The 26,458-nt window shown below is 48.6% G+C and overlaps 1 protein-coding gene across 3 annotated transcripts in view; it reads right to left on the bottom strand.

Annotated features, from left to right (window-relative positions):
- Positions 1 to 26,458, bottom strand: part of LOC124137375 (serine/threonine-protein kinase SMG1-like) — a 124,255-nt gene that overhangs the window by 77,629 nt on the left and 20,168 nt on the right. For all 3 annotated transcript variants that reach the window (XM_048390006.1, XM_048390008.1, XM_048390007.1), the window contains exons 9-23: positions 25,590 to 25,766; positions 25,153 to 25,225; positions 24,290 to 24,441; positions 23,562 to 23,663; positions 21,255 to 21,331; positions 19,729 to 19,921; positions 19,013 to 19,143; positions 18,221 to 18,382; positions 14,505 to 14,614; positions 14,169 to 14,265; positions 13,884 to 13,985; positions 13,327 to 13,506; positions 8,876 to 8,978; positions 7,801 to 7,996; positions 1,187 to 1,314 (exon numbers count right to left, since the gene is read on the bottom strand). In XM_048390006.1, coding sequence (XP_048245963.1) covers positions 1,187 to 1,314; positions 7,801 to 7,996; positions 8,876 to 8,978; positions 13,327 to 13,506; positions 13,884 to 13,985; positions 14,169 to 14,265; positions 14,505 to 14,614; positions 18,221 to 18,382; positions 19,013 to 19,143; positions 19,729 to 19,921; positions 21,255 to 21,331; positions 23,562 to 23,663; positions 24,290 to 24,441; positions 25,153 to 25,225; positions 25,590 to 25,766 — 1,983 coding nt within the window. The remainder of the gene's footprint in view (positions 1 to 1,186; positions 1,315 to 7,800; positions 7,997 to 8,875; positions 8,979 to 13,326; positions 13,507 to 13,883; positions 13,986 to 14,168; positions 14,266 to 14,504; positions 14,615 to 18,220; positions 18,383 to 19,012; positions 19,144 to 19,728; positions 19,922 to 21,254; positions 21,332 to 23,561; positions 23,664 to 24,289; positions 24,442 to 25,152; positions 25,226 to 25,589; positions 25,767 to 26,458) is intronic.

Here is a 26,458-nt window from a genome sequence, read left to right as displayed (position 1 = left end):
ACTGTTGACACTTAACTTAATGGTGGCACTTAACTTAACTTACTGTTGACACTTAGCTTACTGTGGACACTTTACTTAATAGTGAAACTAAACCAAATAGTGGCACTAAACTTAATGGAGGCACATAACTTACTGTTGACACTTTACTTAATTGAGGCACTTAACTTACTGTTGACACTTAACTTAATGGTGGCACTTAACTTATTTTTGACACTTAACGTAATGGAGGCACATAACTTAATGGAGGCACATAACTTAATAACCCTACCATACTGGCCCCACAATACTGTCCCTACAAAACTGCCCCTACACTACTGTCCCTACACTACTGCCCCTACACTACTGTCCCTACACTACGGTCCCTACACTACTGCCCCTACGCTACTGCCCCTACGCTACTGCCCCTACACTACTGCCCCTACAATACTGTCCATTCAATACTGCCCCTACACTACTGCCCCTAAACTAGTCCATTCAATACTGCCCCCACAATACTGTCCCCACAATACTGCCCCTACACTACTGTCCCTACACTACTGCCCATTCAATACTGCCCCTACACTACTGCCCCTACACTACTGTCCCTACACTACTGCCCCTACAATACTGTCCCTACACTACTGCCCCTACACTACTGCTCCTACACTACTGTCCCTACAATACTGCCCCTACACTACTGCCCCTACACTACTGCCCCAACACTACTGTCCATTCAATACTGCCCCTACACTACTGCCCCTACACTACTGTCCCTAAACTACTGTCCCCGAAATACTGCCCCTACACTACTGCCCCTACAATACTGTCCCTACAATACTGCCCCTACACTACTGTCCATTCAATACTGCCCCTACACACTGTCCCTACAATACTGCCCCTACACTACTGTCCCTACACTACTGCCCCTACACTACTGTCCCTACACTACTGCCCCTACACTACTGCCCCTACACTACTGCCCCTACACTACTGTCCCTACAATACTGTCCCTACACTACTGCCCCTACAATACTGTCCCTACACTACTGCCCCTACACTACTACCCCTACATTCTTGTCCCTACACTAGTGTCCCTACAATACTGCCACTACAATACTGTCCCTACACTAGTGTCCCTACAATACTGCCCAAACATAAGCAAGGACAAAAATAGAAACTCCTTCTTTCTCATGAAGGCCTCACTTACCTTGGGAGGTGTTGGCATGGCAACAGCGCATCCCTCGTAGGCGTTGTAGAGGAGCTTCTCTAGATGCTCCATAAACTGCAGCAGCAGGTGGACTCGCAGGAGGCTGGTGTACTCCCCTGGACGCTCACCTGAAAAACACAGCAGTGTCAGAACCTTACTCCGGACTCACCCTCCTGAAACACACAGCAGTGTCAGGCCCGTACTCCAGACTCACCCTCCCTAATTAGCACTGGGGCTGGTGGCCAATGCTGACCATCACAACATGGGCAATTAGGATTCCCCCTGATCTGCTAGCCGTACATAGCAAAGCTGACAATTAAGACGATACTTGTTTATGTCAACACTGATAACATGGACTATGTGATGTGCAATTTTGTAGAATTTTCCTATTCGGAATATTCTATAAGTAATACGTTACCACTGTTATACCGAGGCTGTTGTCTCCCACAACTGCTGCTATAGCGAAATCTACCACAGAGATCTCAATTACCTCATGCAGCACGTGCGTAGCCACCTAGCTGCCATGTGACACCCTTCACTCTTGTCTCCTGCGAGAGCAAGTGCTCGGGGGACGGACGGGCGGGCAGCAGCCCAGTGGTAACGTATTACTTATAGAATATTCCGAATAGGAAAATTCTACAAATTACATTAAGTAATACGTTACCACTGTTATACCGAGGCTGACTACCACAGTAGGCGGTGGGGAGCACCTACAACCCGAATCCTGACTGCTAGCGTTCCTTCCGACCAGCGGAAGTAAACACCAAGGCGGAAGCACTCGATGCGCATGCACCTAGCTAGGCGTTACCCTATAGGAATACCAAAGCACTGTCAAGCGCATACCGTAAGGCTCAATCGTCATTGCCAAAACGATTGGTGACTCCAAACAGCCCCACTGGATAGGTATTTCATCGCCGCAGCGGATGAGAACACTGTATCCGCGTGAGCTTAATCTTAGATCAGGTTAAACAGTCGAAAAGAGGGAAATTAATTTCATTCAGACCGTATATCCCAGAGCAAGCCTACTTAAAGTATGCATTAGGCGCGTGACCTAATTCCAGTATTTGTAAGCATGCATCACAAGGTTGGGATACACGACAGACAATTAAAGACATAATTGTCAAAATACAAATAAGGACAAAGCACACAAAAAGCCGCCCTCACCTGTGGTGTGAGTGCGCTGGTTTGCGGGACCCCAACTCCTGTACCCACGGCAGTGGGAACATTGGAGTCGACCCAGATTGACCACCGTGCAAGGTCAGACGCCTGAGGAGTTCGGAATTGCGCTGGGCACACCCCTTAGGTGCCCGCTTGCGCCGCGATCCGCGGGCCAAGACGGTGCACACTCTCCACGACGGCATCAGCGACCTGTTTGAGGTAATGATTGGCAAAAACCGAGTCAGAACGCCAGTAACAACCTCGTAATATTCTGCGAACAGAGATATTCGAGTGTAGGGCAATTGTTGCCGCTAGCGCCCTGATCTCGTGCGGGTTTGACCCCGCTACCGGTAACCCCCGAAACCGGTACGCCAGATTGATGACAGAACGAAGCCACAACGCAACCGAGTTGCGAGTTATGTCAACCGTGTGATTAGGGTTACACGATATGAACAGACGGTCACGCCCTTGTCTACGTTCATTCGAAACCTTAAGATAATACTTAAGGGCCCTAACCGGACACAGCGCTCTGTCCACAGTATCAGCAGGATGTAAGATTTCTTTGAGTGATCTTACAGTGAATTCTCTCTCCGTTTGCCCGACTCTCTGATTCTTGGCGACGAAGCCCATGAGCAGGCCCAGGTGGACCGCTCCTTCGTCACCCCTATCGAATCGTACCTTGGCGACATCGAGTGCATGAATTTCGGATACACGTGCCGCCGTGGCAAAGGAGAGGAGAAATGCTGTTTTCCAAGTCACATGCCGGAACGAAGCACTATGCAAGGGTTCATACGGAGCTTCCGTAAGTGATTGCAACACTAGGGAAAGATCCCAGGCCGGTGCCCGAAGGCGGCCCTTCTTAAGATCGTGCTGTTTGAAACCCTTGATAATACCCCGTATCACCGGCTCTTTGGAGAGACTGGTACCCATAGCAACGCCCCGTACCGTAGCAACGGACGAGACATAGTTGGCAATGGAAACCCCCGGAGAGTTTCCGGGTCTCTCGCAAGTGAGACATGAAACGAGCAATATCCTGCACAGATACCTTATCTGGCGAATGAATGTGATGTTTACAACACCACTTCGTGAAAAGAACCCAACGTGCATTATACACCTTCTGGGTAGAATCACGATGCATACTAACGTATGCCCGAGACGCCCGGCGAGAAAAAACTTTACTCCTCAGACGCTCGGTGACAACATCCACGCGTGCAGATTGAACTGCCCTGCGTTTGGATGAAGCTGACGGGTGTGAGGGTGGATCAAGAGATCCGGTCTCACAGGCAGTGGAAGTGGCGACTGCGTGACCTGGGTCAGCAAGTCGGGGTACCACGATCAGTTCGGCCACATGGGCGCGATCAGTAACATTCGACAGCGAACTCCTCGGAGCCGGCTAAGAATGTGTGGTATCAACGCTGTCGGCGGGTAAGCATAAGCGTCCAAGCCCGTCCAGTCTAACGCGAGAGCATCGTGATCGATGGCCCTCGGGTCCGGGACTGGTGATACAAACAACGGGAGTTGATTGTTGAACCGCGTTGCGAACAGGTCGACCATCGGACGACCCAAACGTTCGCACAGCCACTGAAACACTACTGGGTTCAGCATCCACTCTGTGGGGCTCGGATCCTGAGGCCTCGATAGAGCATCGGCCAGTACGTTCCGCACACCTGGGATGTGACGGGCGCGTATCTGGCACGGGACACTGTCCACCAGAGCGTAAAACTCGAACGTGAGATCGAGTAGCGAGTGACTGTGGGTTCCCCCCAGTTTGTTCACATAGGACACTACCGTCGTGTTGTCGGTCGCCAGCATGAGCCGGTCGTCGACGAGACGATGCTGCCAGTGATTGACTGCGTTGATCACTGCCTTGAACTCGAGACAAGTGATGTGAAGACCTAGTTCGTCTACGCACCACAGCCCCGAGCTCACCTCCCCCTTTAGATGGGCGCCCCAGCCCACTAGAGAGGCGTCTGTATACAGGGTCAACGTGGCCCGGTAGGGCCGCATAGAGACTCCTGATAAGACAATGTAAGGGACCGTCCACCACTCCAGATGCGGTCGGAGCCGATCCGGGAGGGCGACGGTCGCACTGTTCACCTCCGTTGCTAACAACTGGATTAAAAACCGTTGCAGCGGGCGCAGTTGGAGACGACCCCGTTCGGTGCAGTCCTGGGCTGATACAAGTAGCCCTAACAGCTGTTCCCAAAAGTGAACAGTCTGTTGCACCGCTAAGACTTTGGCAATCATCGCCTGAATTTTGTGCCACCGGTTTGGGGGGACAAAGAGGCGATGGGACACCGTGTTGAACCGACCTCCGATGAACAGCAAGTTCTGAGAAGGGGTTAACTCGCTCTTGGGGAGATTGATAATCCACCCAAATTGCTCCAAGAGCCGACGTGCGAAAACGAGATGGCGTGACAGGGTGTCCGTCATTCGATTTGCTACTAGCGAGTCGTCCAGGTACGCGAAGTACCGGACACCCCTCCTGTGGAGGAACCCCACTATGGGGGTGGTTAACCGGGTGAACAGCCAGGGAGCGGACGTGTGAATCATTCTGAGTTCGGCACTGTCCTACATGGGAACGAGAAATATCCTGGAGTAAAACCCCGGTGTTATTTCTGGTAGAGCTAACTCCCGTACTGCCCCTTCTCCACCAACCTGCCGATGGCATCGGCGAGGATGGGAAGATCGGTTTCCGAATCGAAACCTGCCAACGGGGCAACGGTGAGCGGCGGATTTGCTTTGAGATCAAGCCGATAGCCGTACCGAATCGCGTTGACCACCCACGGGTCGTCGAACACTTGTTCCCAATTCTCCCAGTAAGTCTGGAGTCTGGCTCCCACTGGGGAAGGAGAGGGGGCCCTGACAGGTTGCGGCAGGCGCAACTGTCCAGGGCCAAGTGACTCGGGTTCGCCTAAGGGCCAACCGAAGTTGGCGCTGTCGGCATACGAACCCATCCAATGAGAGTCACCTGGAGGGGCCCTTGCCGTCCGTCGACGACTTGGGCTTCCCCCAGTTCCCCGTCTTCCCGCGAAAGGGCAGCTGATTGCCCATACCGGAGCCCTCAGGGCGGGGCTACTTCCCAGAGGAAGAAGAACCCGACCCCTTAGACCTACCGGCCGCAGCAGCCTGGGGCGCGCTCCGGTTAGGAGCGGCACCCAGGCGCCTATGCAGGGACCCAACAAGAGCAAGTGTGTGCCGAGAGTCCTCGGCAACGTACTCCAGGGAAGCATTTAAACTGAGCAGGCAGTTGTAAATGCGCTGGTCACGGTCCGTGGGAGAACCTTCGACCAGACGGGCCGCTGCAGCCAAGTAAGTGTCTCCGTGAGACATGGAGTGCCGAGCGAGGGCGTCCAGCTGGTGCAAGGTAGCTTGCGTTACCGTAGCAGCCGGTGGGGCACGGACACCCAACCGCTCAACATGGGCCTCCGCGGTAGGACCAGCCTCGGGAAAGGCAAGGTCATGTACCGGGAATAAACCCTTTCTCCACGACGTCGGAGGCAACGGGAGACCCCGACCGGAGGCCGCCGCGAAGGCGTTCTCCAAGGAAGGCTTGAAACCGCGCAGCAAGGTTGATGCGGGGAAAGCCGTGTCGGAAGACTCATCGTATACCTCGGAGGAACCCACAGTCGTGGATTCCCCGCGGTACCGGCCGGGGCATGTCCTCAAAGAGGTCATAAACCATGGCCACGCGGTCCTAAACCGATAGCGGGAGCAACGGTTCGGGGGAAGGACCGGTGACCACGGGAGCCGCCGCCGTACCGGTGGACCCCGCGTCCGACCCCGCGGCCACCGAAGTGGCCGGGGACGGAACAGCCAGCGGCCTATCCTGAGATAAGGCCGCCAGCTTGGAGTCCACAAGTTATGCAAGTAATGCAGCGACGGAATCCCCGGACAGCACACGGGCCGCCAAGAGATCCGCCGCTTTACCGGTGGACCCCGCGTCCGACCCCGCGGCCACCGAAGAGCCCGGGGTACGGAACAGCCAGCGGCCTATCTTGCGATAAGGCCGCCAGCTTGGAGACCACAAGTTTCGACAACAATGCGGCGACGGAATCCCCAGACAGCCCGAGGGCCGCAAGGGGATCCGCCGCAGCCGAGGAGGTGGTACCCGCACGGGGACCCCGACCGGACGAACCGGCCACCACAGGGGTGGAGACGGACTGTACGTACAGCCGGTACCGCTCAAACTCCGCAGGCCCCAGACCTTCGCACAGGATGCACCGGGTGTCCCTGCAAGGAACCCTGCACCGCGGGCAACGATCGTGGGGATCCCGGGACGACAAAAACTTTCTGCACACCCCACAACTCCGAGGAGCAGGGGTAGAGGGGGTGGATACTGGGGACATATCCATGTCAGACATTGATTGTTTGCTATAAACAAAGAACAAAACATGGTTACAACGCACGCACCACAATGATTCACAAACGAACATTTTCACAAGAAAATAAACGAGCAATGTGAACATATAACATACACATATAACTTTTATTAAAGAAATAAGTGATGTTAACCCCCAAAACATACAAGAACAGGGGAAACGTAAAACACAACGTGCATACGCGAACCCCGCAAGTATATAGAAAAAAGGGCGGGAAAAATTTTCCGTTTGGCGGGAAAATTATAACCAAGCGTAGCTACCGCAACGCCCCATAAAAGCACAGTTTATTAGAGAATAAACTATAATAAATATCACCAAATCTTCAAGGAACGCTTCAGCAGGAGAAAACACGTCTTGCTAAGCAGACGAAGGAGACAAGAGTGAAGGGTGTCACATGGCAGCTAGGTGGCTACGCACGTGCTGCATGAGGTAATTGAGATCTCTGTGGTAGATTTCGCTATAGCAGCAGTTGTGGGAGACAACAGCCTCGGTACAACAGTGGTAACGTATTACTTAATGTAATAACAGTGTACCTGATGTTGGTTGGTTGGTTGGTTTGTTGTTTAACGCCGCACTCAGCAATATTCCAGCTATATGACGGCAATCTGTAAATAATCGAATCTGGACCAGACAATCCAGTGATTAATATCATGAGCATCGATCCACACAATTGGGATCGATGACATGCATCAACCAAGTCAGCCAGCCTGACCACCCGATCCCATTAGTCGCCTTTTACGACAAGCATAGTCACCTTTTACGGCAAGCATGGGTTGCTGAAGACCTATTCTACCCCAGAATCTTCACGGGTAGTACCTGATGTGCTTTCTATGAACAACACTGACAAGTGAAACTCTCCACATTCCTGACAATTCTTGTCTGCTCTACATTCCTGACAAGCCAAACTTTCAGTAAACTACGGTTACAACAAACTCAAACAGATCACTAACTTTAGTTTGTCATAACCGTAATACGTCACAAGCATATATACAGCATATATACACAAATGGCTGGGACCAAAAATAAAAGCGTTAGTTAAAAAAGTGTGTTCATTATGAACTTAGTTTACTGTACTTTTGGGAGCATCTGCTGCGCCTCCGTCCTCTGTGTCCTCCCGGCTGACCTCTGTAGCTATGGACTTCAGCACACTTTCTATGGTCATGAAAGTCTCCTGTGGTTTGCCGAGCGGTGTCCTCAGCCTGGCTAACACACAGAAGTTGGCAGCCTCCCAAGTGGCCCAGAACCACAGCAGGGACTCGTTCCCGTCAATCTACACAGACACAACCACAGTATTAAACATATGTACAGTTAGAAAACATATAACTTTTTAAACTGTACATTCAAACACCCATTCTCTACTGTTTTCTCTACTGGGGTGCGTGGGGGTTGGTAGAGAGAGAGTGTGTGTGTGTTGTTTAAGCTCTGCACTCAGCAATATTTCAGCTATATTTCAACACCTTTAAAATATAAAGTGTGGACCAGTCAATCAAGTAATTGCTACTGTGAGTGACAATCCACACCATCAAGCTAGGATGACATGCACTCAACCATGTCACTGTGCCCCACCACCCACTCCACTCGGCCGCCTCCTACAAACAGCACTCTACTGTTTCAATGTATCATATAGACAGAATGCACTTACTACCTATTTTAAAGAAGATTGCTTCTATGTGAGATTGAGGTCAATAAATATTGTCAACACTGTTAACACTATAGCAGTAATGTCACTAGGGGACAAGAACAATGGGCTACCCCATGTCTGCTAAGAATATCAAAGAAGTGATTTATTGCACCAAGTATCTAAAATGAAGTGTTTGAACATCTTAGCTCCCTCATCATTGCTTCTGTTGTGGTTTGTTTGTTGTTTAACGCCACACTCAACATTATTCCAGCTATATGATGGCGGTCTGTAAATAATCCAGTTTGGACCAGACAATCCAGTGATTGATATCATGAGCATCGATCCATGCAGTTTGGATATGATGACATGCATCAACCAAGTCAGCGAGTCTGACCACTCGATCCTCTTAGTCACCTCTTATGACAAGCGTAGTCGCCTTTTATGGCCAGCATGGTTTGCTGAAGACCTATTCTAACCCAGATCTTCATGGGTCTGCTTCCGAGAATATTACTACACATAGTGACTGACCAAGTCGGCGAGAGTGACGACGTCCGCTGTCTTCTCCTGCTCCTTGTCGGAGCGCTGGGAACTGTGGTACATGGCCTCCAGCCAGTGCAGCACTCCCTGTTGGCTGCAGCAACAACACAGTACAGTTTGATAGACAGTGCTTACAAGTTGACGGATGACAAAGGAGAAACAATTTATGGATAACACCTTCTTTAATTACGGTAAAGGTGACATTTCGGTAAAGATCTTTATATCATTGTCAAGCAAGATCCTTATACTGTTGTCCTTGCTTGACAACGGTATAAGGATCTATACTGAAATGTTGCTTTTACAGTAATTAAAGAAGGTGTTATCCATAAATTGCGTCTAATTTAACACAGTTCAGTCACTCGGAGCATCAAGTACTAAACACAAAACAATTCAACACTGCAAACAGGGCTGAGTCAATGTTGTATAACGCCACTGTCAACAATATTCCAGCACCATCATGGCTGTTTTAAATAATCTTGGACAAGACCACCCAGTAATTGAACAGTCAACATAATGACATGCACCCAGCCAAGTCATGGAGTCTGACCACTCCATCCTCTGTAGTCACATGACAAGCATGGGATACTGAGTGAGTATTGTTTTACGAGGCATTAGCTATATTCCAGCTATATCACGCCCGGAGACACCAGAAATGGGCTTCAAACACTGAAGGAATCGAACCCGGGTCTTCAGCGTGACAATCAAACATTTTAACCACAAGGCTACCCCACCATGGGATACTGAAGACCTATTCTAAGCTGGAAACATCACAGGGGTATTACGAACAGGGTTCATCTGACAGCATATGAGAAAAAGAAACTATCCTTTCCTGAACTGACCTCAGGAATGACAGCTATTTATATCTATGCCACAATAGTGAAAGCAATCTGACTGAAGACTTGTAAGAGTATAAGACAATTCTCTGAATTGAGCTGAGAACAAATAGAACTATATATTGCCTCATCCTGTTCTTTCACTGAAGCTTCATGTGTACTGGCCTGTGACACCACTGACTGACTGACCTGGGCTGCATGTGTACTGGCCTGTGACCCCACTGACTGACTGACCTGGGCTGCATGTGTACTGGCCTGTGACCCCACTACCTGACTGACCTGGGCTGCATGTGTACTGGTCTGTGACACCACTACCTGACTGACCTGGGCTGCATGTGTACTGGTCTGTGACACCACTGACTGACTGACCTGGGCTGCATGTGTACTGGCCTGTGACCCCACTACCTGACTGACCTGGGCTGCATGTGTACTGGCCTGTGACACCACTGACTGACTGACCTGGGCTGCATGTGTACTGGCCTGTGACCCCACTACCTGACTGACCTGGGCTGCATGTGTACTGGCCTGTGACCCCACTGACTGACTGACCTGGGCTGCATGTGTACTGGCCTGTGACCCCACTGACTGACTGACCTGGGCTGCATGTGTACTGGCCTGTGTCCCCACTGACTGACTGACCTGGGCTGCATGTGTACTGGTCTGTGACACCACTGACTGACTGACCTGGGCTGCATGTGTACTGGCCTGTGACACCACTGACTGACTGACCTGGGCTGCATGTGTACTGGCCTGTGACCCAACTACCTGACTGACCTGGGCTGCATGTGTACTGGCCTGTGACACCACTGACTGACTGACCTGGGCTGCATGTGTACTGGCCTGTGACCCCACTACCTGACTGACCTGGGCTGCATGTGTACTGGTCTGTGACACCACTACCTGACTGACCTGGGCTGCATGTGTACTGGTCTGTGACACCACTGACTGACTGACCTGGGCTGCATGTGTACTGGCCTGTGACACCACTGACTGACTGACCTGGGCTGCATGTGTACTGGCCTGTGACCCCACTGACTGACTGACCTGGGCTGCATGTGTACTGGCCTGTGACACCACTGACTGACTGACCTGGGCTGCATGTGTACTGGCCTGTGACACCACTGACTGACTGACCTGGGCTGCATGTGTACTGGTCTGTGACACCACTGACTGACTGACCTGGGCTGCATGTGTACTGGCCTGTGACCCCACTGACTGACTGACCTGGGCTGCATGTGTACTGGTCTGTGACACCACTGACTGACTGACCTGGGCTGCATGTGTACTGGCCTGTGACACCACTGACTGACTGACCTGGGCTGCATGTGTACTGGCCTGTGACCCCACTACCTGACTGACCTGGGCTGCATGTGTACTGGCCTGTGACACCACTGACTGACTGACCTGGGCTGCATGTGTACTGGCCTGTGACACCACTGACTGACTGACCTGGGCTGCATGTGTACTGGCCTGTGACCCCACTACCTGACTGACCTGGGCTGCATGTGTACTGGCCTGTGACACCACTGACTGACTGACCTGGGCTGCATGTGTACTGGCCTGTGACCCCACTACCTGACTGACCTGGGCTGCATGTGTACTGGTCTGTGACACCACTACCTGACTGACCTGGGCTGCATGTGTACTGGTCTGTGACACCACTGACTGACTGACCTGGGCTGCATGTGTACTGGCCTGTGACACCACTGACTGACTGACCTGGGCTGCATGTGTACTGGCCTGTGACCCCACTGACTGACTGACCTGGGCTGCATGTGTACTGGCCTGTGACACCACTGACTGACTGACCTGGGCTGCATGTGTACTGGCCTGTGACCCCACTGACTGACTGACCTGGGCTGCATGTGTACTGGTCTGTGACACCACTGACTGACTGACCTGGGCTGCATGTGTACTGGCCTGTGACACCACTGACTGACTGACCTGGGCTGCATGTGTACTGGCCTGTGACACCACTGACTGACTGACCTGGGCTGCATGTGTACTGGCCTGTGACCCCACTACCTGACTGACCTGGGCTGCATGTGTACTGGCCTGTGACCCCACTACCTGACTGACCTGGGCTGCATGTGTACTGGTCTGTGACACCACTACCTGACTGACCTGGGCTGCATGTGTACTGGTCTGTGACACCACTGACTGACTGACCTGGGCTGCATGTGTACTGGCCTGTGACACCACTGACTGACTGACCTGGGCTGCATGTGTACTGGCCTGTGACACCACTGACTGACTGACCTGGGCTGCATGTGTACTGGCCTGTGACACCACTACCTGACTGACCTGGGCTGCATGTGTACTGGTCTGTGACCCCACTGACTGACTGACCTGGGCTGCATGTGTACTGGCCTGTGACACCACTGACTGACTGACCTGGGCTGCATGTGTACTGGCCTGTGACACCACTGACTGACTGACCTGGGCTGCATGTGTACTGGCCTGTGACACCACTGACTGACTGACCTGGGCTGCATGTGTACTGGCCTGTGACCCCACTGACTGACTGACCTGGGCTGCATGTGTACTGGCCTGTGACCCCACTACCTGACTGACCTGGGCTGCATGTGTACTGGTCTGTGACACCACTGACTGACTGACCTGGGCTGCATGAGTACTGGCCTGTGACCCCACTGACTGACTGACCTGGGCTGCATGTGTACTGGCCTGTGACCCCACTGACTGACTGACCTGGGCTGCATGTGTACTGGCCTGTGACCCCACTGACTGACTGACCTGGGCTGCATGTGTACTGGCCTGTGACCCCACTGACTGACTGACCTGGGCTGCATGTGTACTGGCCTGTGACACCACTGACTGACTGACCTGGGCTGCATGTGTACTGGCCTGTGACCCCACTGACTGACTGACCTGGGCTGCATGTGTACTGGCCTGTGACACCACTGACTGACTGACCTGGGCTGCATGTGTACTGGCCTGTGACCCCACTGACTGACTGACCTGGGCTGCATGTGTACTGGCCTGTGACACCACTGACTGACTGACCTGGGCTGCATGTGTACTGGCCTGTGACACCACTGACTGACTGACCTGGGCTGCATGTGTACTGGCCTGTGACACCACTGACTGACTGACCTGGGCTGCATGTGTACTGGCCTGTGACCCCACTGACTGACTGACCTGGGCTGCATGTGTACTGGCCTGTGACCCCACTGACTGACTGACCTGGGCTGCATGTGTACTGGTCTGTGACACCACTGACTGACTGACCTGGGCTGCATGTGTACTGGCCTGTGACCCCACTGACTGACTGACCTGGGCTGCATGTGTACTGGCCTGTGACCCCACTGACTGACTGACCTGGGCTGCATGTGTACTGGTCTGTGACACCACTGACTGACTGACCTGGGCTGCATGTGTACTGGTCTGTGACCCCACTGACTGACTGACCTGGGCTGCATGTGTACTGGCCTGTGACCCCACTGACTGACTGACCTGGGCTGCATGTGTACTGGCCTGTGACCCCACTGACTGACTGACCTGGGCTGCATGTGTACTGGTCTGTGACACCACTGACTGACTGACCTGGGCTGCATGTGTACTGGCCTGTGACCCCACTGACTGACTGACCTGGGCTGCATGTTGTTCAGAAGGTAGGCCATGACATGTCTGAAGTTATGAGAGTGGAACGTCCCCATTGGCTGTTTGCCGATGTGATTCCTCCGAGCCAACCATGCCGCCTTCAGTCCAACGACTCGGTCACGGCGCTGACTGGCTAGGGCTTCTTCTTCTGCCTCGAACACAAGGTTACTGGAAATAAATTAGTCCGAGCGATATCATACCATGACTTCAAAGAATCCTGCATTGTTTGGTCTGAATCTACATTAGGCCTTGGATTTGTTGATGAGTGCAACACCGGGAAAGAATGGGTTTTTTCAAAGCACTTCTTCTCAAACCTCACTGATACACGTTTTCAAACTCTGAGTACTCAAAAAAACTTACATGAATTTGAAACCTCTTATAAAAAACACAGTACTATTGTAATAATCCCTATTAACTCTGTTTCGATTTAGGTACTTTTTCATGATCATTGGACAGATGATTATTATCATCTCCCTGTATGAATTAAGACATAAAAGGCAGCACTGTCACAATCTCGGGGGTACTTCATGAATATGTATGCTCACCTGGTCACAACATCCAAGGGAAGTATTTTCAGGAGAGAATTGAAGGCTTCTTTAACTTGCCGTCGCAGGTCGGTCAGTCGGAACGCACAAAGTTCCACACACCTACAACACACAAAGTGTTGAAAATATTGAAGGTAGTAATTTCATATATCTTTAATATATTCAAGAGAATAATCTTTACACAATGTATATAGAAATGGTTCCTGCGAATACTCTACCTCTTTTGCATCACAGTTGATCTGAGTAACCAACTGACCAGCCTATGTAACAGCAACTTTTACTTACAGCTTGACCACCTCCTTTGGGAACTGGACAGTGGACTTGAATAAGTTCATCAAACATTGGTTGACTGCCATAAAGATGGGCTGCTCTGTGTTGAAACCTGACAACAAAAGCAGTTACAAGTGTATAGTCATAAACCTCTGGGGATTCAGCCTCTTGCTTTTACAGGGCCTTCCATTCATAGAAGAGATATCTTAATTTTGCTGAAAGATACAAAGCACTTTTTAAGAATTCAAAGACTTGCACAATTTTAACTGTTGAATATCCTGTCTCTAAGAATTGTGTTGACAAAAACAAATGCAAGTACCATTCAAATTCAAAAGCAGTGTTCCAGCTTACCTTGTCCTATGAGAGTCTTGAGGAGTCTGATGAAGATTGCCTTGAGGAAGATGTGCTGGGATGTGTGCAGGCTGGTGATGATCTCGGACACCCACTTGATCACCAGGCACCTAGAGCGGGGGAGTGACTGTAGCATAACCTCCAAGGTGGCATACACACAACAAGGGACATGACTGTAGCATAACCTCCAAGGTGGCATACACACAACAAGGGAGTGACTGTAGCACACCTCCAAGGTGGCATACACACAACAAGGGAGTGACTGTAGCATAACCTCCAAGGTGGCATACACACAACAAGGGGCATGACTGAAGCATAACCTCCAAGGTGGCATACACACAACAAGGGAGTGACTGTAGCATAACCTCCAAGGTGGCATACACACAACAAGGGAGTGACTGTAGCATAACCTCCAAGGTGGCATACACACAACAAGGGGCATGACTGTAGCATAACCTCCAAGGTGGCATACACACAACAAGGGAGTGACTGTAGCACACCTCCAAGGTGGCATACACACAACAAGGGAGTGACTGTAGCATAACCTCCAAGGTGGCATACACACAACAAGGGGCATGACTGTAGCATAACCTCCAAGGTGGCATACACACAACAAGGGAGTGACTGTAGCATAACCTCCAAGGTGGCATACACACAACAAGGGAGTGACTGTAGCATAACCTCCAAGGTGGCATACACACAACAAGGGAGTGACTGTAGCATAACCTCCAAGGTGGCATACACACAACAAGGGGCATGACTGTAGCATAACCTCCAAGGTGGCATACACACAACAAGGGAGTGACTGTAGCATAACCTCCAAGGTGGCATACACACAACAAGGGACATGACTGTAGCATAACCTCCAAGGTGGCATACACACAACAAGGGAGTGACTGTAGCATAACCTCCAAGGTGGCATACACACAACAAGGGAGTGACTGTAGCATAACCTCCAAGGTGGCATACACACAACAAGGGAGTGACTGTAGCAAAACCTCCAAGGTGGCATACACACATCAAGGGACATGTCTGTAGCATAACCTCCAAGGTGGCATACACACAAGCAACATGACTGTAGCACCCCTCCAAGGTGGCATACACACAACAAGGGACCTGACTGTAGCACCCCTCCAAGATGGCATACACACAACAAGGGACATGTCTGTAGCACACCTCCAAGGTGGCATACACACAACAAGGGACATGTCTGTAGCACACCTCCAAGGTGGCATACACACAAGCGACATGACTGTAGCATAACCTCCAAGGTGGCATACACACAACAAGGGACATGTCTGTAGCATAACCTCCAAGGTGGCATACACACAACAAGGGACATGTCTGTAGCACACCTCCAAGGTGGCATACACACAACAAGGGACATGTCTGTAGCACACCTCCAAGGTGGCATACACACAACAAGGGACATGTCTGTAGCATAACCTCCAAGGTGGCATACACACAACAAGGGACATGTCTGTAGCATAACCTCCAAGGTGGCATACACACAACAAGGGACATGTCTGTAGCATAACCTCCAAGGTGGCATACACACACAAGGGACATGACTGTAGCACACCTCCAAGGTGGCATACACACAACAAGGGACATGTCTGTAGCACACCTCCAAGGTGGCATACACACAAGGGACATGACTGTAGCACACCTCCAAGGTGGCATACACACAAGGGACATGACTGTAGCACACCTCCAAGGTGGCATACACACAACAAGGGACATGTCTGTAGCATAACCTCCAAGGTGGCATACACACAACAAGGGACATGACTGTAGCATAACCTCCAAGGTGGCATACACACACAAGGGACATGACTGTAGCACCCCTCCAAGGTGGCATACACACAACAAGGGACATGTCTGTAGCATAACCTCCAAGGTGGCATACACACAACAAGGGACATGACTGCAGCACACCTCCAAGATGGCATACACACAACAAGGGACGTGACTGTAGCACACCTCCAAGGTGGCATACACACAACAAGGGACATGTCTGTAGCACCCCTCCAAGGTGGCATACACACAACAAGGGACACGACTGTAGCACACCTCCAAGGTGGCATACACACAACAAGGGACATGTCTGTAGCATAACCTCCAAGGTGGCATACACACAACAAGGGACATGTCTGTAGCATAACCTCCAAGGTGGCATACACACAACAAGGGACATGTCTGTAGTATAACCTCCAAGGTGGCATACACACACAAGCGACATGACTGTAGCACACCTCCAAGGTGGCATACACACACAAGGGACATGACTGTAGCACCCCTCCAAGGTGGCATACACACAACAAGGGACATGTCTGTAGCACACCTCCAAGATGGCATACACACAACAAGGGAGTGACTGTAGTATAACCTCCAAGGTGGCATACACACAACAAGGGACATGACTGCAGCACACCTCCAAGATGGCATACACACAAGGGACCTGACTGTAGCACACCTCCAAGGTGGCATACACACAACAAGGGACGTGACTGTAGCACACCTCCAAGGTGGCATACACACAACAAGGGAGTGACTGTAGCACACCTCCAAGGTGGCATACACACAACAAGGGACATGTCTGTAGCACCCCTCCAAGGTGGCATACACACAACAAGGGACATGACTGCAGCACCCCTCCAAGGTGGCATACACACAACAAGGGACGTGACTGTAGCACACCTCCAAGGTGGCATACACACAACAAGGGACGTGACTGTAGCACCCCTCCAAGGTGGCATACGCACAACAAGGGACATGACTGTAGTATAACCTCCAAGGTGGCATACACACAACAAGGGACATGACTGCAGCACACCTCCAAGATGGCATACACACAACAAGGGACATGACTGCAGCACCCCTCCAAGGTGGCATACACACAACAAGGGACATGACTGCAGCACCCCTCCAAGGTGGCATACACACAACAAGGGACATGACTGTAGCATAACCTCCAAGGTGGCATACACACAACAAGGGACGGGACTACAGCAGACCTCCAAGGTGGCATACACACAACAAGGGACATGACTGTAGCATAACCTCCAAGGTGGCATACACACAACAAGGGACGGGACTACAGCAGACCTCCAAGGTGGCATACACACAACAAGGGACGTGACTGTAGCACACCTCCAAGGTGGCATACACACAACAAGGGACATGACTGCAGCACCCCTCCAAGGTGGCATACACACAACAAGGGACATGACTGTAGCATAACCTCCAAGGTGGCATACACACAACAAGGGACGGGACTACAGCAGACCTCCAAGGTGGCATACACACAACAAGGGACACGACTGCAGCAGACCTCCAAGGTGGCATACTCACAACAAGGGACATGACTGCAGCAGACCTCCAAGGTGGCATACACACAACAAGGGACGGGACTACAGCAGACCTCCAAGGTGGCATACACACCAGTGCAGCAATGTCACACGTGTATTGATGGTGTTGTTTAATGAATGACTTTTTAAGAAGGATGTACTTCAAATATCATAGCAGTTGGTAATCAAACTCAAGTATTCAGCATGGGGACACCACTGCCAGTTATTATTTTGGTGGGGAGAAGTGTGACAAATCAAGACGATTGCCATCCCACCATCTTAACATCCCCATATTTGCAACAACAGAAGCCTAGCCAGCCCCCAACCACCTCATCGGGCTTCTGGATGATGTCAGACTGTACCTACCTTACATCGTAGGTGGTCTTGGAGTGGGCTAACAGCTGCTCCGTGAGCTCCAGGACCTTGGCAAAGTGGCCACTGGTGACCATGCTGACCGATGAGATGATAGCACTGTCCACTGGGGAGGGCTGGGAGAGCATGGAGCTGCTGGACGTGAAGTTGCTGTGCCTAGAAGCAGATACAAGAACTTCAACTTAAGACGCACTACATAAAACAAGGCTTTCCAAGGTACATCAAGATGTAAAGCCATCATCGTGAATGTTGAAATAGACACAAAAAGTAGCAAGCATGGAAAGTTCTTTAAAAACCATTACTGCTCCAACCAAAATGTTATGAATACACAATGCCATTTAGAAAGTGGTCAAATGTAACAAATGTTATATTTGGGATAACACTTTCTTAGTAAAGTACAGATTCTCGTACTTTTTTGGGTTGAGTCACGTCCGGGATTCGAACCCACACTTGCCAGAGTGAGGCACCTAATCGCCAGCACACAAAGTCAGCGATCTAACCCACTCAGCCACCAAGGGTTCCACAAAAATGAAAGTCCTACAACTGGTAGTCTAGATCACGTACTTTGAGTACCCCTCTGACAAGTGTAAATTGGAACGGCTCCCATGGCCGAAAGCTATGGATACAGTACGAGAATCTGTACTTTACTAAGAAAGTGTTATCCCAAATTTAACATTTGTTACAACCAAAATGTTGTTATCAATGATTCTGCAATAAGACACAAATCCTATCCAAAGCCACAAGAAAGTATGAGAACATGTATGAAGTGGGTGCTGCTAGACCTACCTGCAGCAGTGGGAGTAGAGGGCGTACACCACGGCAAACTGCACCGACGGGTAACACTCGGCAATCCAGGGCTCCACCGGACACAGGTGGGTGCTCAGGAGGTCAAACACACTAGGGGACAGCGCCCACATCTGGGTAAAACAAACTCACAGTATTGTCGCTAGCCTACCAGGCTCTACTCACCTGACTACATCACGACCATTGCTGATGGATGTCAACTGTCACAACTGAATGTTTCCGTCAACATTTTTACTAACAAAATACATTTTTCACACCTATAAACAACAGTTTATAAGTGATCCTATAAATCTCACAGCCACACAGCCAATCATGTAACAGATTGAGGATGAGTCACAGTACTTTATCTTGACAAAAAGTAGTTACAAATCCCTATCTGTCTGAGAGCACACACAAATACTCCAGTCCCATTAAAAGCACATGAGAAAAAGTGACCTGTTGGTGCAAATGTCACTCCTACAATCCTACTTCTTCATGAGGTAAGGGCGTTAACTGACTATAAAAGTCCACTTTCAACCCTTGCCAAACTAGGCTGGTATTCTGGAGTTACACTTTGGCTGGACTAACGAGTCTATGCATAGTCCAATCACTGGGACATACTTGTACTACACACAACGCAAATGACAAAACACACATTGGACCAGAGCCTTTTTATCAAGAAAGGCAAGTAACAAGTTGGCCATGAGCTATGCACGTACCCCAATGAGGTTGCTCTTTGTGTTGCCTATCTCTGCGAGTGCACAGACGTCAAACAAGATGATGGCCTCTGCCTGCCTGATGCTGAAGGCGTGGTGGGAGAAGGGGTTTTCCTCCTGGCTCTCAAACATGGCGTGGGAGGGGCCCCCGGCCAGCAGCTTGGTGTAGCACGCCTCAACAGAGCTCCGGATCAACCTGAAACATTGGGACAAATGCAAATGAAATACAAGTGTCAAGGAGTACTGTAAAACGATATATCTGCACTTATGCAGCCCATTTGATCAGTGGTGACAATTCAACCTGTTAAATTTGCTTATGTTAATCTTACCTGTAATTGGACTAATCTTGGCTAAACTCAATCAGCGGCAAATCAACACAATCAGCGGTGACGATTCAACCTTGTTAAACTTGCTTATGTTAATCTTACCTGTAATAGGACAAATCTTGTCCATAAAACATACATTATTCAGATGACATCATTCGATATTTTGGCTGATCTTAACGAGGCAATTTCACGAATGCAGTCAGCAAAACGAGGACAGAGGAAAATCTTCCCGTACGTTGTTTGTTGTTTAACGCCGCACTCAGCAATGTTACTGCTATATGATGGCGGTCTGAGTCTGGAGCAAAACAATCCAGGGATTGACATCATGAACATCGATGTACACAATTGGGATACGATGACATGCATCAACCAAGCCAGCGAGCCTGAACACCCCATCCCGTTAGTCGCCTTTTACGACAAGCATAGATGCCCTTTACGGCAAGCATAGATGCCCTTTACGGCAAGCATAGATGCCCTTTACGGCAAGCATGGGTTGCTGAAGGCCTATACTAACCAGTATCTTCACAAGTCCTTTCCTGTATGTAAATTGTGCAATGCTTTATACATATTTGATGAACAATGTTCTAAAATATTTATGAATTTAATGTTATTAAATGTTATTAATTGAAAGCTATGAAGTTATCACTTGCTAAAGAAGTCAATGTTACAATTAAGCATGTTGTGTTTTGTTTTATCTAAGATGGCAGACGTTTCGGAGCGAAAACTTATAAAAGGAACAACATATATATATATTAACAAACTGATTTCTCCGGTTCCTAGTAGTTTGTTATATCCATGTTCTACTGTTCATCGTGGCAGAAGGATGGTTGATAGCATGAACAACAAAATCTGTGAATCCGGTACAATGTCACACAATCAGTCATGTCACCAAAAGCAATATGTCACAAGCAGAATCTGAAATATCTCCTGTTCAGTATATGGGCATGGAACAAGGGGACAAGTTACAAGCCAGAGGCAATGGATGGTTGAAAGCCTGAACACCAAACTAAGTGAATGGGGTACAATGTAACACAATCAGTCAGGTCCAACATTGTCTTCCCAATACTCAATATGGTCGGTCCTTTCGAAAAGCAAGGAGTACTGCTCGAAAATGACCAGTAGCGATATCTCATGAGCAGCCACTGTAGAAATATCTTCTGTTTCATACATGGGAATGGAACAAGGTCACAAAGTGTCACTTGCCTGTAGGACTCCTCCAACAGGGGGACACTCTTGAGGCCAAGGATGGCATGATACACGGACATCAAGTGGCCCAGCACCTGCACAACACAGCGACACACCAATCAGGATCACAGCGCAATAATGAACATCAAAGCCTCTTCCTCTTACTGGCCGGTGAAATACACGTCACCTTTACAAAGCCATAATATTAGCCACACTATTTTAATATGGACTGAGAAATTCTTAATTCCAACTTGGAAATTTTTACTGATATTTGCTGCAGACTTGGGGACAAATATTGGATTCTGAGCAGGTCTAGCTACCCCCCTAGGCACCATTCCACAGAGCAATCATAGTGCTATGACTGTCGTAAGCCTAGGTCAACAAGAAAGAAGTGAGCAAAGCTCACATACCCCCGTTATCCCCGCTGGTCAACAACAAATAGTAAATAGTTTGTTAATTAATGAAATATTACATATTTCTAACTGATTTTAACTTCAATGTTTTAAAAACTAAGATTGAGTTCCAGTGACAATTGCCCCCCCCAAATCTCCCATGTTACCAGTGTTCACTACGAGGAAGTAGATCACCATGAACACCTTTGAATACAAATTTGATTGAGGAGTTACATAAGAAGAATTATCAAAAGGACCAAAAATTGTTGATATAAAAACACATAAAAAATGGAACAATATCATATAAGAAAATCAATAAATTAATAATTTCCATCTAGCCTTAACAGATATGGTAAAGAATTCATGAATTCAAACTATCACAAAGCACAGATACTTATGATGATCTACATGTGTGGAAACAATTTTGGAAAATTTATTAGCTATACAAAACCAGTCATCAAAATTTCTAAATTCCATCATTTTTCCATGAAAACAGCAAAAGACAAAACTTTCAGAATCTTATAAAAGATAAAAAACAATCATGGCGGTTAATGTAGCAAGTTTGCTGAAGCTAGGATACATAATATTGTAAACATGGATCGTACAAAAACTCTACCGAAAATTTATGTTTCACCATGATTCCATGGAAAAGGCAAAAATAAAAAAATTAAGAATCCTCAAACTAGCAAAAGGCACAAGTACTCATTGTGGTAAATGTGTGTAGCAAGTTTGGTGAAGCTAGGGTGCATGGTTAAAAAGTTATGGGCCGTACAAAATACCCACCCTAAAAATTTAAATTTCTAATGTTTCCATGGAAACGGCAAAAATTAAAAAATTCAGAATCCTCAAACTAGCAAAAGGCACAAGTACTCATTGTGGTTAATGTGTGTAGCAAGTTTGGTGAAGCTAGGGTGCATGGTTAAAAAGTTATGGGCCATACAAAATACCCACCCTAAAAGTTTAAGTTTCTAATGTTTCCATGGAAACGGCAAAAGTTAAAAAATTCAGAATCTTCAAACTAGCAAAAGGCACAAGTACTCATTGTGGTAAATGTTTGTAGAAAGTTTGGTGAAGCTAGGATGTATAGTTAAAAAGATATAGGCCGTACAAAACACCCACCCTAAAAGTTTAAGTTAATTAATGTTTCCATGGAAACGGCAAAAATTAAAAAGTTCAGAATCTTCAAACTAGCAAAAGGCACAAGTACTCATTGTGGTTAATGTGTGTAGCAAGTTTGGTGAAGCTAGGGTGCATGGTTAAAAAGTTATGGGCTCGGATGGAAGGACGGACGGACGGACAAACGGAACGCTATATACCCCCGATTTACTTCGTAAACGGGGGTATAATTATCGCAGTAACAATCATCTCAGCACTAAGATCACTTTTTGGAACATCACACAGCCCTACACTGCCCCCTCTCACCTCCCCCGAGTGGGACATCACACAGCCCTACACTGCCCCTCTCTCACCTCCCCCGAGTGGGACATCACACAGCCCTACACTGCCCCCTCTCACCTCCCCCGAGTGGGACATCACACAGCCCTACACTGCCCCTCTCTCACCTCCCCCGAGTGGGACATCACACAGCCCTACACTGCCCCCTCTCACCTCCCCCGAGTGGGACATCACACAGCCCTACACTGCCCCCTCTCACCTCCCCCGAGTGGGACATCACACAGCCCTACACTGCCCCCCTCTCACCTCCCCTGAGTGGGACATCACACAGCCCTACACTGCCCTCTTCTCACCTCCCCCGAGTTGGGCATCACACGGCCCTGCACTGCCCCCTCTCACCTCCCCTGAGTGGGACATCACACAGCCCTACACTGCCCCCTCTCACCTCCCCCAAGTGGGACATCACACAGCCCTACACTGCCCCTCTCTCACCTCCCCCGAGTGGGACATCACACAGCCCTACCCTGCCCCCTCTCACCTCCCCGGAGTGGGACATCACACAGCCATGTAGCAGGGAGCCAGGACCTAGAACCTTGGTCAGGAAGATCACTGGAAGCTGTGGTCCAAACACCTCCACCACCTGCAAACACACACATGTTGGATGAGGGGAACTCGAGATCATGATAAAGCTAGTGTTGTCATTGTTCAGGAAAACACACAGTTACCTTAGCAATGTTCTTGCATGTAGCATGCACAAATTGAAGTAGGTGGACTATGTCAAGAGTATAGACATTACTGCATCAATCTCACATTACAAATTAAGGTTTATCAAACAGCAGTGTGGAACAGTTCCTAGTCTCACTTCAGTAAAGGCCTTCACTGGAGGAAGGGTGAAAGAAAACAAGGTCACTAGGTTATTTAGAACTTGTATTCTGGTTGTGTTAGGTTATCAGGGTTTCAGATTGGTTCAACCAAAAATGTCATCAAAAATGTCCTCAGATTCTGTTCGATAAAGAGAAGATTGTCCTATCAAAATTCAACACAAAGAATGAAAGTGTCCAAATGCCATTTTTGTCTAGTTAAATCACTGGGAATTCTCAAAACATGGTAATCAATAATATTGTTTAATCTTTGCAAGATTTTAAACGCAATAATCAAATGAAATAACATCTGACACTATTAATGAACAAGAAGTAAAGATGCTGACAACCCGTTATCTTATTCTCCACTCGTACAAGAGCGAGACATGATCGTCAGCCTCCGTACCTTGTGTACCAGATCAAAGAGAGTCATGAGGTGGTGCTTGCTGAGCAACTTCGTGAGGAAGATCTGCCTGGTTATAAACGGCAGCATCCCCTCACAGGTCGGAGTGATGTTGTTCTGAAGCTGGCTTGCAATGCAGGTCAGACACACATTGGCTGCAACAATGGAAGAACATAGGTAAACCACAGTTAGTATTAATAACCATGAATGTCTTTACAAGTCAAGTCAATGTTCACAGAGAAATGACTTGACAGTTGACAGACCCTCAACCATTTTACTCTTCTGACATTTGACAACATGTGTCAGCCAGGAATTTATCTTTCCTTGTTTGTTGTTTAACAAGCGATGAAAACTAATAATTTTAGCCCACTAAACCTTATCATGATATCATATAGCAAAACCCTTAAAAAGGGAACATTTCTACTAGTCCTAAGGATGCCTTTTTGGCAGTTTGGCAAGGTCTATAGGAATAGTTTAGCACTTCACTCAGCAATATTCAAACCATATGATGACGGTCTATATGGTCTATAAATAATCGAGTTTGGATCAGACAATCCAGTGATGGCCATCCAAAGCATCGATCTATGCAGTTGAGATACAGTGACATGCAATCAACCAAGTCAGCGAGCCTGACCACCCGATCTGTTAGTCGCCTCTTACGACAAGCATGGGTTGCTGAAGATCTATTCTGGCCTGGTCGTTCACAGGGGGGAATTTACATTAAAAATACAACAGATTCTGTGAAATGAACTAAGAACGAGAGTGCTGCAGGAGACTATTAAATAAAGACATGTATGAAGTGAGTATCAACAATGTCAACTGATTCAGTAGAAAGAGACCATGTGTAAGGCTTATAACAGACTGACCTGCAATAAAGATGCTCTCAGAGTGTAGATTTTTTGTAGCATTTTCAACACTGCGGACAATCTTATCCAACACCTGTAGACAGAAGACAAACAATATTCACAGCTATTTCCCACAGGACACAACAACAAAGAGTCTGTTCTTTAGGCTTTGTATAATCAAATATTTGACACATGGTTTGACATGTTCTGAAACACTGCAACAATTCCTGTCAAATGTTGAAAGTACAAATGCCACCTACAGTGGTAGGGGTGTAGCATTTGTGGCACTGACCGTCCAAAGGGACCACTAATTTTAGTTTGTTATAAGTGTAGTTCATTATAAGCATATATACAGCATATAAACAGCAAATGGACGTGACTAAAAAACAGTTTGTTCTGTCTGTATATAAATGCTGTCATTGCTTCGGCTGTGATATACAGTGGATCACCATTCTTGCCTCATAGACATATTCCCTTGAGATTTGACCCCCCTTGGTTGGAGAGAAGCTGTCCCCCAGGCTCTGTATGACAGTGGTGAACACACGCAGCAGGGCGGAGATCTTAGTGATGCACTCCTCTGCCGGGGGCAGGTCCTCGTCTGCCAGGGGCTGCACAGTCATGTTCAGGTTCAGGTCCTGGAAGGAGAAGATTGCATGTTACAGGGTCACCGAAGGTGTTATAATGATGTTCAGGTCCTGGAAGGAGATTGCATGTTACAGGGTCACCGAAGGTGTTATAATGATGTTCAGGTCCTGGAAGGAGGAGATTGCATGTTACAGTGTCACCGAAGGTGTTATAACGATGTTCAGGTCCTGGAAGGAGAAGATTGCATGTTACAGTGTCACCGAAGGTGTTATAACGATGTTCAGGTCCTGGAAGGAGAAGATTGCATGTTACATTGTCACCGAAGGTGTTATAACGATGTTCAGGTCCTGGAAGGAGGAGATTGCATGTTACAGTGTCAGTGAAGGTGTTATAACGATGTTCAGGTCCTGGAAGGAGGAGATTGCATGTTACAGTGTCACCGAAGGTGTTATAATGATGTTCAGGTCCTGGAAGGAGATTGCATGTTACAGTGTCACCGAAGGTGTTATAACGATGTTCAGGTCCTGGAAGGAGAAGATTGCATGTTACAGTGTCACCGAAGGTGTTATAACGATGTTCAGGTCCTGGAAGGAGAAGATTGCATGTTACAGTGTCACCGAAGGTGTTATAATGATGTTCAGGTCCTGGAAGGAGAAGATTGCATGTTACAGTGTCACCGAAGGTGTTATAATGATGTTCAGGTCCTGGAAGGAGGAGATTGCATGTAACAGTGTCGCTGATG

Source organism: Haliotis rufescens, unplaced genomic scaffold, assembly GCF_023055435.1.
Source record: "Haliotis rufescens isolate VD_foot unplaced genomic scaffold, xgHalRufe1.0.p SCAF_80, whole genome shotgun sequence".
Lineage (NCBI taxonomy): Eukaryota > Metazoa > Mollusca > Gastropoda > Lepetellida > Haliotidae > Haliotis > Haliotis rufescens.
This window is presented reverse-complemented; position numbering and strand designations above follow the sequence as displayed.